Source organism: Hemiscyllium ocellatum, chromosome 20 (assembly GCF_020745735.1).
Source record: "Hemiscyllium ocellatum isolate sHemOce1 chromosome 20, sHemOce1.pat.X.cur, whole genome shotgun sequence".
Classification (NCBI taxonomy): Eukaryota; Metazoa; Chordata; class Chondrichthyes; order Orectolobiformes; family Hemiscylliidae; genus Hemiscyllium; species Hemiscyllium ocellatum.
Genome location: NC_083420.1, coordinates 24,534,899 through 24,550,479, shown reverse-complemented (window position 1 = coordinate 24,550,479; position 15,581 = coordinate 24,534,899). Strand labels below are relative to the sequence as shown.

Genomic DNA, 15,581 nt, shown 5'->3' with positions numbered 1-15,581 from the left:
GGAAGCGAGTGTGACTGTTATTAAAGTAGCATGAAGGAGTCTTAGCAAAATTGATGCCAGTGGAAATTAGGAAGAACATTTTGCACTGGTTAGAGTCATACCTAACACCAAGGAAGACAGTTGTGGTTGTTAGAGTTAATCATCTCAGTTCCAAGATTGCTTCGTCAATGAACTTCCTTTCTTCAAGAGGTCAGCACTGAAGATTTTGTTGATCACTGTAGTGTTTGAAAGCTTTGCAACCCTTCAGATTCTGAAGCAATCTGTGTCAAATGCTGCAAGACCTAGTCAACATTCAGGTTTGGGCTCATAAATGGTAAGCAACATCCTCCAACAGGACTAATGTAATTAACTTCCCTTGACATTCAATGGCTGAATCCTCTCTATCAATAACATGGTGATCACCATTAACGAGGATTTGAACTGGACCAGCCAAATGAATACTGCGGCTATAAGAGTAGTTGGAGAGTGGGAATTCTGAAGCGATTAACTCAAATAACGACTTCCCAAACCTGTTGATGTCCAGCACAGAAACAGACCTATCGGTCCAACCTGTCCATGCTGACCAGATATCCCAATGCAATCTAGTCTCACCTGCCAGCACCCGGCCCATATCCCTCCAAACTCTTCCTATTCATATACCCATCCAGATGCCTTTTAAATGCTGCAAATGTACCAGCCTCCACCACTTCCTCTGGCAGCTCATTCCGTATACGTACCATCCTCTGCGTGAAAAAGTTGCCCCTTAGGTCTCTTTTATATCTTTCCCTCTCTAGTTCTGGACTCCCCAACCCCAAGGAAAAGACTTGGTCTATTTATCCTATCCATGCCCCTCATAATTTTATAAACCTCTATAAGGTCACCTCTCAGCCTCCGACACTCCAGGGAAAACAGCCCCAGCATATTCGATCACTCCCCATAGCTTAAATCCTCCAATCCTGGCAACATCCTTGTAAATCTTTTCTGAACCCTTTCAAGTTTCAACAACATCCTTCCAATAGAGACCAGAATTGCATGCAATATTTCAAAAGTGGCCTAACCAATGTCCTGTAGAGCCGCAACTTGACCTCCCAACTCCTGTACTCAATACTCTGACCAATAAAGAAAAGTATATCAAATGCCTTCTTCACTATCCTATCTACCTGCGATTCCACTTTCAAGGAACTATGAACTTGCACTCCAAGGTCTCTTTGTTTAGTAATACTCCCTAGGACCTTACCATTAAGTGTATAAGTCCTGCTAAGATTTGCTTTCCCAAAATGCAGCACCTCGCACTTATCTGAATTAAACTCCATCTGCCACTTCTCAGCCCATTGGCCCATCTGGTCAAGATCCCGTTGTAATCTGAGGTAACCACCTTCGCTGTCCATTACACCTCCAATTTTGGTGTCACCTGCAAACTTGCTAATTATATCTCTTAAACTCACATCCAAATCATTTATATAAATGACTAAAAGTAGTGGACCCAGCACTGATCCTTGTGGCACACCACTGGTCATAGGTCTCCAGTCTGAAAAAGAATCCGCCACCACCACCCTCTGTCTTCTACCTTCGAGCCTGTTCTGTATCGAAATGTCTATTCCTTGAGATCTAACCTTGCTAACCAGTGTCCCATGGGGAACCTTGTCGAACAGCCTACTGAAGTCCATATAGATCACGTCTACCACTCTGCCCTCATCAATCCTCTTTGCTACTGTCAATCATCTACAGTGCAGAAGGTAGGATCGTAATGGGAATTCTCCATTTACTTGGATGACAGCAACTTGAAAAACATTTCAGAAACTTGGCACCATCCAGGGCAAAACAAGCCTGCTTGTTTGGCACCTCATCCAACAAGTTAATTATTCACTCCCTTCACCTTTGGTACATCGCAGCAGTGATGTATATAGTATACAAGATACACTGCAGCAACTAACCCAGGCTCCTCCAAGAATACCTTCCAAACCACAACCTCTACCACCTGGAAGGACAAGGGCACCAGATGCTTCCGAGCAGTACCAGTTACTAGTTTCCTTTCAAGTCACTATCCTAACTTGGAACTGTATCGTTGACTCTCCATTGTTGCTGGAATGGTTCAAGAAAATGGTTCACCATTACCTTCTCCACAGGAACTAGGGTTATGTAACAAATACTGGCCCTATCAGCGACACCTAGATCCCATCAAAGATCGAATAAATAATTCCAATGGAGCTGTATATTAAGTGAGGTACTGCAGTGGAATGCATTTTATTTACATTTTATAAAAATCCATTTTAATTCACCAAAAATTGGATCTTGTTCCTGAAAATTTTTGATCAATATTTGAGCAATTTATTTTACAAAGACAGCAATTTGGGGACATGTTTATAACATGTATATCATAATTCACTATCAGGCATTTGTCAAAAGCATCACAGTTCTGGTTCAATTTGTATCAGTTTTACAATAACCTTTATTTTGGTAACTCATGCCAGTTTTCATCATACTGAAATTGCGGATTTTCAAATCATCAATATGTATTTCAGGGCTGGAGCTGCCTCTAAGCCTGCAGGATTGGTTGGTGTTACACAACTGTTCCCAAAAATAGATCCACCTTTAGGCTAATCACATTTTTCTCTGGCAACTCATAGGAACCTGCTCTCTAATGATGTGTGGAGGAACTGAGTCTGCTCAACCTTATCTTTCATTTCACAGCTCCAATACCATTCTAACCATTTAAAAATGTGAACTTCAAAGAAAAGAAAACACAGATTTCTGAATTAATAAATACTTTAGACAAAAATCTTGAACCTCCTGACAAAATCACTATAAATGTTATTTTATGATAATTATTTTGCAGAAAAAAACTAAAATGTACAATTAGCTAAGCTATTCAAGGGAAATGAACACAGTTGGCAGGACACTAGTTTTTTGATGTTTTCTTCTAAAGATGTTAAGAATAGAAAAGGAGAGACATGATTACCAAATTTGTAAAAGGTGAAACCCCTGGTCTAGATGAAATGTCTCTAACATGTTCAAGGAAGCTCGAGTTGATATAGAATAGGCAGTATTACATATTAATAAAAATCTGATTGTAAGAATAGTACAAGAGGACTGAGGACAGCTTGTGTGATTCCTATATAAAAAGGATAAGATGAATTCAGTTTAGAGAGTTGCGGAATAGTTATCTTAAATGTTAATGGTAGGAAGCAAGATAGAATCTGTATACAATTGGAAATGGTGACACAGTGGCTATATTACAGAACTAGTAATCCAGAGGCATGGACTAATTTCTGGAAACATGAGTTCAAGTCCTAAAATGACAGCTCAGGAGTTTACATTTATTTCAGCAATCTGGAGTAAGAAGTTAATTTCAGTACTGGTGACCACAAAACTAATGGACTGTCAAAACATCGACCTGGTTCACTATTGATCTTTCAAAAACAAAATATTACGTCTTTACCAAACCAGACCCAAAAGTGATTCTGGACTCAAAAATGTGGTTGATTTGTATCTGCCTTTTAGAACTAGTCTGGCCAACCTCTCATTTGGTAATGTGCCTTCCTAAATACAATCAAGGGTTGATCGTCATTTATCAATACTATTTAATTTTTATGTCGGTTGAAACAGTAATTAGGATCTCATCAGAGCGCATATATAAAGACACATGAAACTGGGAGTGGTTGAGTTCGGAAGGTTTCACTTGTAATGTTTCACTGAGCAAAGATCAGCTCCACTACCATCCTTCACTAGTAGGATTTCAAGAATAGAATATATGCAACTATGGTATCTACATCCCACGAATGAAAACAAAAACAGAAAAGCATTTAGAAACTGAAAATATAATAAAATGTAGTCAGTTTCCAAAACAAAACATGCATGGCCAACCTTATTAAATTCTTTGAATTAGCAGCAAATTAGATAAAGATGATGCAGTGGACATATTATATTTGGATTTCCAAAATTCTAATGATAAAACACAACTTAATAAACTCATAACAAGAGGAGAGCATGTAAAGACAGGGGGCAAATAGTATAATTGATAGAAGGCTCATGGTAAAACAGGAAGCAAGAGACTGATCTTGAGATTATTACACAGATTGGTAAATAACTGGAACTGGTGTTCCATAATGATCAGTGCTGGCTAATGTTCACCATTTGTATAAATTAGCAAGGAATTGGAAATACAATGACGAAATTTGTTGGGGGTGGTGATGGTGGCAAGAAGACAGTGACAAGAGAGAGGGAGAGAGAAAGAAAGAAAGAAAGAAAATCAATCTAATGTGGAGGGATTCTTGGCAAAAGTACAAAACATTAATATTTCTTCTTAACCAACCTATTTGGATATCTTATCCATAAGTCACATGAGCCCAAGTTATAGAGCAACAGGTTTGTTTGAAATCACAAGCTTTCAGAGCAATGCTCCTTCTTCAGCACTCTGACAGCTTGTGATTTCACAGAAACTTGTTGGACTATATCCTGGTGTCTTGTGACTTCTGACTTTGTCCACCCCAGTCCAACATCTGCACACCATGGATATCTTATGACACAGTCCTGGGCTGAAGATCTAAAACCAGACCTTCAGGCCAAAGGTAGGAACACTACTACTGTGTTGCAGGAACACTCTTTTTTACGCTGAGAAGCACAACTGGCAAGATTCAAACCTGTGTGAAAAATTCCACAGATTTCAAACCCATTGCTTTAACCAATCAGCTATGACTATGCAGCAATAAAACATTAATAAACTCGTATAATGGACAAGTAATTAGCAACTCAACTTCAATATAGGCAAGATTGAAGTATTCAAATTTGGTGGGAACTGTAAAAAAGCTACATAACTCTTGGGTACACAGAGAGCTCTGAAATCTAGATTCACAAATTACTAAAGGAAAGATGTGAATTAATAAGACCGTAAACAAAGCACTGGGATTCATTAACAGAAGGGTAGGATTTAAAGACAGAGAAGTTATGTTAACTTTGTGCCGAGCCTTTGGTTAGACCATACTCTCATACTGTGAGCAGTTCAAGTCTCCAGAGAAAGGATTTGCTTGAATGGTACCTGAACCAAGAAGTGACAGGAAAGACTGAACAGATTTAGGCTCTCTTCAGAAAATGCAAACAAGTGTAACCTAATAGAGATTTTGAAAGAGAAACTCTTTTCTGAAATCAGCCTGGTAAAATTTGTCAAGACTATTCAACACTCCAGGGCTTCACAGACTGAACTGTTGTTGAAACAGGCTGGAAAGTAAATGACAACGCATGTCTGTCACAACTAAAAGAATTAAAACAAACATCTAAACATATTTTTTAGATTCAAAAACAAGATGTTTATTTGTCTTATTTATCTGAGATGGTCATGCTACATGCCATAACGGACTACCTTCATGAGGCACCATTCTGTCTGGGGTTCTAGTCATTGACACACCACTCAGAGTCAACAAGATGTGCTCTGTGGCAACTGCTCTTTCTCAGAAATAGAGCCAGTGTTAAGCCCATTTTACACTTGGGTACAAAGGTTGATCAAAAGGCAATTACATCTCAACCATCTCTACAGATCTCTCCTGATAGGAGTACAGAAAATAGGTGAACTATAGTGAAAGTTCTTATCATTTGAACTGGAAAGTGACTTTACACTTGAGAGTTGGCAGTAGTTCAACTGATAGCACTCTCTACTTTCGGTTACAAGGTTCCAAGTTTATGTTCCAGAAGCTCAGCACACAAAAAAAAAACTCCACTGACATTTCTGGATATTTCCTAATCAACCTGTTCAGACATGTAACACACCTCTGATGTGGGTAACACACTGACGTTCCTACGTTGAGCTGAGATGGTGCTACATTGTTGGAGCATCATCTTTTGGAGAAGTAATTAAACTAAAGACTGAGGCTGAAGAGTGACCTGACAGAGGTCTACAAAACCATGAGAGGCATAAATAGGGTGGACAGTCAGAAACTTTTTCCCAGGGTGGAAAGGTCAACTACAAGAGGGCACGGGTCAAAATGAGATGGGGCAAATTTAGGGGAGAAGTGAATGGGGTTGGTGGAATCAAGCACGTTAGCAACATTTAAGGCATATCTTGACAGACACATGAGGCACACAGAGGGATAGAAACTGCACAAGGGCAATAAGCAGCCGATCTAAATAAGGAATAGGAACCGGCACAGGCTTGGTGGGCCAAAGGGCCTGTTCCTGTGCTGTATTGTATATTGTTTTGCATATTGAAGCCCATATGCCTGCTCGGGTGGATTAGAAGATGATACAGTCATACAGTCCTGCAGCACAAAGGCAGACCCTACGGCCCAAATTGGTCCATGCTAACCAAAATATCCATTCCCACTAAGCCCATTTCTCTCCACTTGGCCAATATCCTTCTAAATCCTTCCTGTCCATGTGTTTGACCAAATGCCTTTTAAATGTTGTTAATGTACCTGCCTCAACCACTTCTGATGGCAGCTCATTTCATAAGTGTACCGCCCTCTATCTAAAAAGTTGGCCCTTAGCTTCCTATTTATTCTTTCCCTATCTATCTTAAACTGATACCCTCTATTGCTCAATTCCCCAACTCTGGGAAAAAGACTGAGTGCATTCACGTTATCCATACCTCTCATGATCTTATACACTTTTATAAGACTCCCTCCACCCCCGCGCCCCACTCAGTCTCCTACGCTCTAAAGAAAAAAGTCCTAGTTTGTCCAGCCTCTCCCTATAACTCAGTCCTTTGATTCTTGGCAACATCCCTTTAAATTTCTTCAGCATTCTTTCAGTTTAATAATACCTCTCCTATAGCAAGGTGACCAAAACTGAACATAATACTCCAAGTGCAGCCTCACCAACATGTTATACAACTGCAACATAACTTTCTAACTTCTATACTCAATACCCTGACTGATGAAGGCCAGTATGCCAAAAGCCTTCTTTGTTGTCCTGTCTACCTGTGACTCCCCTTTCAGAGAACCATGCACGTGAATGCCAAGATCCCCCTGTTCCACTACTCTCCTTAAGGCCCTACCATTTGCCATGAAACTCCTATCTTGATTGGACTTTCCAAAATGCAAGAACTCACACTTATCTATATTAAACTCCGTTCGCCATTTCTCAGCCCATTTCCCCAGCTGATCAAGATCTTGCTGCACTTTCTGATAACATTTTGCACTGTCCACATTTTCGTGTCATGTGCAAACTTACTAATCACGCTTTGTACATTCTCATCCAAATCATTGATACAGATAACAAACAGCAATGGGCCCAGCACTGACCTCTAAGGCACACCACTCCTCACAGGCCTCCAGTCTGATAAGCATCCTTCCATTATTATCCACTATTCCCATCATTAAGTAATTGTGAATCCGATTTGGCAGCTCCCTTTGGATTCCATGCGATCTAACCTTCCCAGAGCAGGCTACCATGCGGAACTTTATCAAAGGCCTTACTGAAATCTATATAGACTATATCTACTGCCCTTCCCTGATTAACCTTCCTGGTGTCTTCATCAAAGAACTTTAACAAAGTTGTGAGGCATGATCTCCCACGCACAAAGCTATGCTGACTACTCCCAATCAAACCCTATCTTTCCAAATACATGTTTATCTTCTCAAGTAACTTACCTACCAAAGGTGTTAGGCTTACTGGTCAAGAGTTTGCATCCTTCTCTTTGCAGCCTTTCTTGAATAAGGGCATAACATCCCCTACCCTCCAGTCTTCCAGGACCTCACCTGTGGCTAACAATGATGCAAATATACCAGCTAGGGTACCTGCAATTTCTTCTCTCGCCTCTTGCAAGGTTCTTGGATAGATCTGGTCAGGAGCAGGAGATTTACATGCCTTCTCACATTCTATATGTCCAACATGTTCTCTACTGTGATATGGGCAGTCTCCAAGATACCACCACCAGAGTTCCCCAAGTTCCCAAGTCTTTGTGTCTTTCTCCACGGTAAACACAGAGGAGAAATATTCATTGAGGACTTTGCTCATCTCTTGCAGTTCCATACATGCATGTCCACTTTGGTCCTTGAATGGTCCTATTCTCTCTCTCCAGTTACTCTTTTTTCCTTTAATAGACTTAAAGAATCTCTTTGGATGTACCCTAATCTTCTCAGCCAAAGTCCTCTTTGGATGTACCCAAATCTCATGCTCCCTTTCGCCCTCCTGATTTCCTTCTTCAGTAAACTCCTGTATACTCTACATACCTCTGGGGATTCCCTTGATCCCAACTGCCTCTACAGCACTATTTGCAAAGATGAGCAGGGAGTTATCCTCATCAGTACCCAAGTGAAGATTTATTTTTTAATCAAAATCACAGAAAAAAATCCAGTCATTATTCCATTGCAGATTATGAAAACTTGCTGTGTACAAATTGCATGCCTGAGGAAACTTTACAACCCACTTTAAAAGTCCTTCATTTATTGTAAAGCAGCACAATTGGTGGTTGTTTAAACTACTACATAAATGTGAGTCTCTTTTCAGACTCTATGACATAGCTTTCACTGAATTAGCAATATTCTACACTTTATGTCGCCTGATGTTAACTTCGAAACCAAACTCGTTAAAAAGTTTTACTTTTGAAACTGCTCAATCTTTAGTTGAGCCAATGACACCCCGAAGTCCTCAGGGATATTATTGTTATGTAATTCATTCCTTTGTTATTTTTAATATAGTGCACATGGAATGGACAGGATGGGACACAGCAAGATAATTCATACTGAAACAAAATAAATCTCACTCCAGGTATTGCACCAATAAGAAACTTGCTCGATTGTGTTGCTTTATACGAAAACAAAAATCATCATAGCAAACTCTTGCACCCCTATAGAAAAGAAATATATGCCAACTACTCATGGTTTACTTTGGTTAAAGGCATCTGTTACATCCCTCTTCAATATATTTCATCAAGCAGCTAATATTAGCTCTCCATTTACTGGTGATGTTCTGAAAGCCAGGAATAGAATAAAGCATAGATAAGGCTTGCATTCCTTTGAGTATAGAAGGTTAAGAAGTGATCTAATTGAGCTGTTTAAAATGATTATATTTCCCTTGTCGGTGTGGTGAAGGTGTTCGCGACTTGGAGGGTTGGGAAGAATAGTCCAGAGCAAGGGAGCACAAAGCCTATTTTAAGGTCAAGTGCACTGTCTAAAATCTGGAAATCTTTTCTCCAAAAAAAAAATGCTGATTGGCAGATTTTTGTTAGACAATGATATTAAGGGTTATGAAATCAAGATGGGTAAATAAGATCAGCCTTATCTAATTGAATGGAGTAACAGGATCAAAAGACTGAATGATCTTTGTTAATATATTCTTCTGAAGAAGACTGCAGAGCTGATAGTTCAGAGCAAAGTGGTTAACTATAATGCTGCTGAAAATTGTCTCACTTACAAATCTACTCAGTAGTTAGTTGGTTGACAAATTACAAGTGGGAGTGTGACACTGGAGTCTACCCAAGACACTACATACTATTTTATAGAACAGGCTTACCTCCTGGCAAAACTTCACAATATTCTCCCATAGCTCTTTGGCCTCTCCCTCATCAGTCTTCCGCCGTGCTTCGACAAGAATGCTTTCCCGTCTCTTCAGTGGCTTTGAACCTTTCCTCAGGGTGAAATACTGCTGTGGAGTATGGCAGGCTGCACAATGCTTATCCTTCAAGTCATTTAGGAGGGTACAAGCAGGGCAGGACCACTCATTGGATTTCTCCCGACAGGTAGGTGGCTGGACAGGGAATAGTTTGATGGGTTTCCGTGTTCCTGAGGACCTGGATCCACATGTGGTGCATGCACACCCATTCAGCCCCTTCTCCATGTTACAGTCGGGACATCTTGGCCCTCGCTCTGTATGACTATGTTCTTGAAAGCCATGGAGTTTGGAGCAATTACAGGCACTACATTTTTGGACAGTAGTAGGGTTTTTCAGAGTACACTTTGAACAAGTCCATATGGTAAAATCTGGGCTGGAGGGACTAAAGGGGGTGAACCTCACAGTGTCACCAGTTAGGTCTATGATGTCTCCGCCTTTCATAGTTCTACAAGCATCACATTTTAATACTGCAGCAGAGTTGATAAAAGAGCAAGATGTACACTTCCATTGACTTGGGGATGAGTCCATTTCCTCATCTAAAACACTGAGCCTCTTGGTGCAAAGCAGTTCTTGCAATTTTGTGGAAGATTTCACTTGCCCCTGGGGAACACCTCGAGCCGTTGGAACTGAGGTGCTGGAGGTAGAGGTGGTGGCCATGCTACCAGAGAGGACCGGTGAGTCTGCATTGGGCGACTGGAATTTGGCAGCTGGTGGTACTTCTCTGCGGCTCCGTGGCACTGGGTTATTCTGGATCATTGGCGACAGGGGACTTGCAACTGGAGACCTTGGACTCTCGGTCTCTGTGGCTGCATCCTGAATTGGTGACACATCAGCCTCTACTGGGTCAGTTGAATTGCTGAGCTGGGATGTTGCTGATGATGGTCCTGAGGGCAGCTGGAAACCAGCAGGAGTCAAAACCTCAGGCACAACCAGAGCTTCAGGTGGGATCTTGGGCAAGGAAAGTTTGCGAGGCCCCCCACAGGCTGAACACGAGTTAGCAGATGGCGTGTTATGAAGAGTGCACCTTTGGCAGGCCCAAGCTTTGGAGTTAACTGGTGTACCATTCTTGCAACAGTTGCCGTTGACGTCACCATTTGCTGATCTCCCACTGTCCTGTCCAGCAGAACCTCGCTGTTCATCCAAAGGAGGCTGATTTTTGGATTGTCCATTTGTTGGGGGTACAGGCGGTATGACAGGAGTAAGGGTTTGGGAAGACCCGCAGACACCACACTGGCTCTTGTTGATTGAGTTTCTGAAAGTGCATCGGGTGCAGGCCCACTGCTGCTCCTCTGTGCTAAGTCGAAGGATGTCATTGAAGTCTGGCCTTTCTCGGGGGGCCTCGCATATGGAACACTGCCTCAGCACATCGGGATTCAAGAAAGTGCACCGGGTACATGGCCACTCATTCCTTGTTGCCATGGCACTAGGCAACTGGGAGGTACTGGAGGGGGAAGAAAAGATAAACAACAAATGAATCAATAAAGTGGAATATCTTCAGCTATTCTAAATCTCTCTGTTCCCCCCCACCACTCTTACCCAAAGCACTGTCATTTATAACCCCAAAGTGACCAGCAGCCCTCTAACAAGCTTTCTCAAAGGGTCATTTCTTCAGCTGAAAGTCTAGAGTGACTCCTCTGAACACTTGAAGGGCATCTTAGTAGAGCCTATTGTGTTCCTTACCCTCATGCTGCATTACTTCAGGCAATAATCAGGAACAGCAGCCCTGTGTTCATTTCTATTATCCCAACACCCTTGGGCACCCTACCTGAAGGCAGCTAATTCTAAAATAACTAGAATCTCTGCCAGGATTATTATTATAATCAGTTACACAAAGCTGCAAGCTGCAACTAAGCAACCATGGTAATAGCCTTTAGTACATATTAGTGCACAGACTCCCAAGTGAATGGACAAAGAATAATTTGCTCATGGTCGAAACACCCAGGTGACTTTGCATCAGTGTAAGCAAAACTGCAGGCACTAGTTTGCAATGCCATCATTAGTGGAGGGGCAGCTGCATTGAAAACAAGTAGTGTGAAATAAGAAGCAGGCTTGTCCTACCAATATCATTGTTTTCATCATATCCCATTCACCAATAAGTAGTCAATGGATTCATGTAAATACAAATGTCTATATGTACTATCTCCTTCAGGTAAGTGTCTTTAAAGGAGAGTAAAAGAAGGCAAATTTGTTCACTCACAGCTCTTCAAAAGCTCGAAGCAAGCATATTTCTTCGCAGTTAACTTCAATGGTCATTAATAAAACTCGGTTCGCACATTTACTGTTCTAAAGAGATTTTTGCTTCCTACCCAGATATAGTATATAATTTTCTGGTAAACTAAACGTACAACAATACAGTCCAAGCAGAATTTTACCAGAAAGTAACAACTTCCAACATTTCGCTCATCATTTTGATGAGATTGACCTTCATTATGGAGTATTGCTGATGAAATGCTACAATAAATGGATTCATGTTTCAGAATATTCAGAGACAGATTATGTACTAATTCAAAGTAGTGATGCTGGAAATATGAAATAAAAAAACAGAAATTTCTGAAAATACTCAGCAGGTCTTGCAGCACAGTGAACAATGTTTCAGTTTGTGACCTTTCACTAGATCGGTTTTTAATACCACTATATTCACTTCTGTCCTGGACTAAATGTCCAAAACAAATTGCTTAGCAGGTCCTCTCAATTACAAAATTCAATCTGAGCAGTGCGAGTCAAATGAGAAATATCCAAGGGCAGTCATTTTCCCACAGCCTAATCATCCAGTCTCGAAGTTTGATAATCTACACAGCCCCGATCACCGTACGTCCAGTCACCTTCTCTGCCAGTAACCTCAGACTCTGTGTTCTCATAGCTCTATAGCTGTGGAAGTGTTTTGAAAATGATAGGTCTGTTCTGCAGTCCAGCCAGTGAGGTATTGAGATTGACATCACAAAAACAGATTTTAGCTGTTTATTGATATCTATTCAACCTTGACAGAAGATGGATCCAGCTGTTAGTTTTAATATTACATCCAGATTTACATTGGCAGCTTATTCCTTCTCATACGCATCATCACATTTAGCTCAAGGCAGAGTGAGATAAGACACCAGCTGGCATGAGTGAGAAGGCTAAGCAGAAAACAATGAGGAAGAGAATGAGGAAGTTTTTGTCATTAACTCCCCACACGGTGAGCTCTTAAAGCGGCCAAGTGATTCCCTTGCCTGGATGAAGTGGTGATGTTCCACTGATGAAATGGAATAAAGTTGCCTATGTAACTCTGGATACAACATTAAGACCAACAGATGAGCAGACATCAGTAAACAGTTGAAATCTGTTTTTCTGCAATATCAATTTCAATCCCTTTGTTTAGGAAATTCCAGTTATATTCCTTTAATGTATGTTGGGACTTTTTCCCCCATGTAATACTATTTGTGATTGGAAATTGTTGTGGCTAGAGCGGACAAATTAAAGACTAATGGCCTCCACTGCATTTCAAGTGCATCAAGGTAGTCAAAGTCATGGAATCTTACAATATAGCATACTATCGGAGAGGCCTCTGAGGGACAGAATGTACATACATTTGGAAAGGAAAGAACTGATTAGGGATAGTAAACATGGCTATGTATGTGGAAAATCATATCTGACTAACTTGATTGAGTTTTTTGAGGAAGTGACAAAGATGATTTGATGAAGGCAGAGCAATCAACATTATCTATATGGATTTCAGCAAGGCTTTAACAAAGTTCCACATGGTTAGCAAGGTTATATCAAATGGAATCCAAAGGGAGCCAGGCAACTGGGTACAACATTGGCTCAAAGCTAGGAGACAGAGGATGGTGGTAGAGGGTTCTTTTCAGACTGGGGGCCTGTGACCGGTGGAGTGCCACAAGGATTGGTGCTGGGCCCACTGCTTTTTGTCATTTATATAAATGATTTGGATATGAATTTAGAAGATATTGTTAGTCAGTTTGCAGATGATTCCAATACTGGTGTGCAGTGGTCAGCTAAGAAGGTTATCTACAAGTACAATGGGACCTTGATCAGATGGTCCAATGGGCTGAGTGGCAGGTGGAGTTTAATTTAGATAAATGTGAGGATTTGCATTTTGCTAAGGCACACTAAGGCAGAACTTATACAGTTAATGGTAGGGCCTGGGGAGCGCGGCCAAATATAGAGATCTTGGAGTGCAACTGCTTGGTTTGTTGAAAGTGGAGATGCATATAGACAGGGTGGTGGTCGCTTGCCTTTATTGGTCAGGATGAAGAGGTGCCAGTGTTGAACTAGGGTGTACAAAGTTGAAAATCACACAATATCAGGTTATAGTCCAACAGGTTTATTTAGAAGTATTAGCTTTTGGAGCACTGCTCGTCTAGCTACCTGACAAAGGAGCAGCGCTCCGAAAGCTAGTACTTCCAAATAAACCCGTTGGATGATAACCCTGTGTCGTGTGATTTTTAACTTTATTGGTCAGTGCATTGAGTATATGTGTTGGGAGGTCACGTTGTGGCTATACAGGACATTGGTTAGGCCACTTTTGGAATTCTGTATTCAATTTTGGTCTTCTTGCTATAGGAAGGATGTTGTGAAACCTGAAAAGGTTCAGAAAATATTTACAATGATGTTGCCAGGGTTGGAGGGTTTGAGCTAAAGGGAGAGGCTGAATAGGCTGGGGCTATTTTCTCTGGAGCGTCAGAAGCCGAGGGCTGGTCTTAAAGAAGTTTATAAAATCATATGGGGCATAGATAGGGTGAATAGCCAAGGTCTTTTCCCCAATGTAGGAGAGTCCAAAACTAGAGGGCATAGGTTAAAGGTGAGGGGGGGAAAAGATTTTAAAGGGACCTAAGGGACAATTCTTTTCAAACAGAGGATGATATGCTTATGGAATGAGCTGCCAGAGGAAATGGTGGAAGCTAATTTCAATTGAAAAGGCATCTGGATGGGTAGAAGAATAGGGAGGGTTTAGAGGGGTATGGGCCAAATGTTAGCAAATGGGATTAGATCAGTTTAGGATATTTGGCTGTCACAGATGAGTTGGACCAATGGGTCTGTTTCAATGTTGTACTTCACCATGACTTTGTGACACTTTCCACATCATATAACTCACTGTATAATTATTTTTTTTAACGTCTGCTTTGGTTCTTCTGCAATTATTGCCACTTGAGGAAGTGTACAGGTGGGGTACGTTAACCACATTTAAAAGACATTCAGACAGGTAACTGACATGGATAGGAAACATTTATCGTCATATGGACCAAATGCAGGCAAATGGGACTAGTTCGGCTTAGGAAAGTGGTCAGCATGGACGAGTTGGGCTGAAGAGTCTGTTGCCACACTCTGTGACTCTATGGTTCTAGTTGCATCCCCCTCAACCCCACCTTATTTACTTACTGCAATCCCACATACTACTACCGTTCTAAATGTACCATACCTGTGCTGACTGTTCTCGGAAACCACATTAGATCTAAAATAAGATTAAAATCAGAATTTAGAAGCCATTAACAGCATTCACCATAGTTTATGACAGTCACTTGTTACAGCCCAACCCTCACTGATCTTGAGGGTACAAAGTTTGGTTAAAAGATCCCAGGGCTGGCAAATAGTAAATACAAATAGATGAGTTCTACATTTTTACAACAAATTTTTAAAAAAGTTAAATCCTTTCCTCATTCTATAGTTCACTGGGACTGAAGCAAAACTAGATTTAGCAAACTCAACCACCAGTACAACTCCTCAGCAAACAATCTCCTCAGCAAAATATCCGCCACATGAGAACTTACCTCACTACTGAATGCTCTCTCAAAAGATACAAAACAACTTCAAACAGCACACTTCAAACCATCAGCTTTCTGATTTGAATAGAATATGTAGGCTGGTTTTTAACCTGAAAGGCAGCAATAGAGACAGGATTGCAACCGCATGAATACACTTCCTGGTTAATTTGTTGAATATGGCAGTACACTTTCTATTTAACTCTTTGAGGCCCTAAACATATCAGTAGAGTTTCAGATTGAGCACTGTTTACTGACATTTCTTTCCTAATTAACTACTAAATGTTTAACTTGCAGAGTTTT

The 15,581-nt window shown here is 40.9% G+C and overlaps 1 protein-coding gene across 4 annotated transcripts in view; it reads right to left on the bottom strand.

Annotated features, from left to right (window-relative positions):
• The window catches only part of capn15 (calpain 15), a 282,315-nt gene that overhangs the window by 83,312 nt on the left and 183,422 nt on the right, over positions 1–15,581 (bottom strand). For 3 of the 4 annotated variants that reach the window (XM_060840629.1, XM_060840630.1, XM_060840633.1), the window contains one exon: positions 9,424–10,963. In XM_060840629.1, the coding sequence (XP_060696612.1) occupies positions 9,424–10,963 (1,540 nt within the window). Of the gene's footprint in view, positions 1–9,423; positions 10,964–15,287; positions 15,398–15,581 lie in introns of those variants that run through there. The other variant, XM_060840631.1, reaches the window with a different exon arrangement.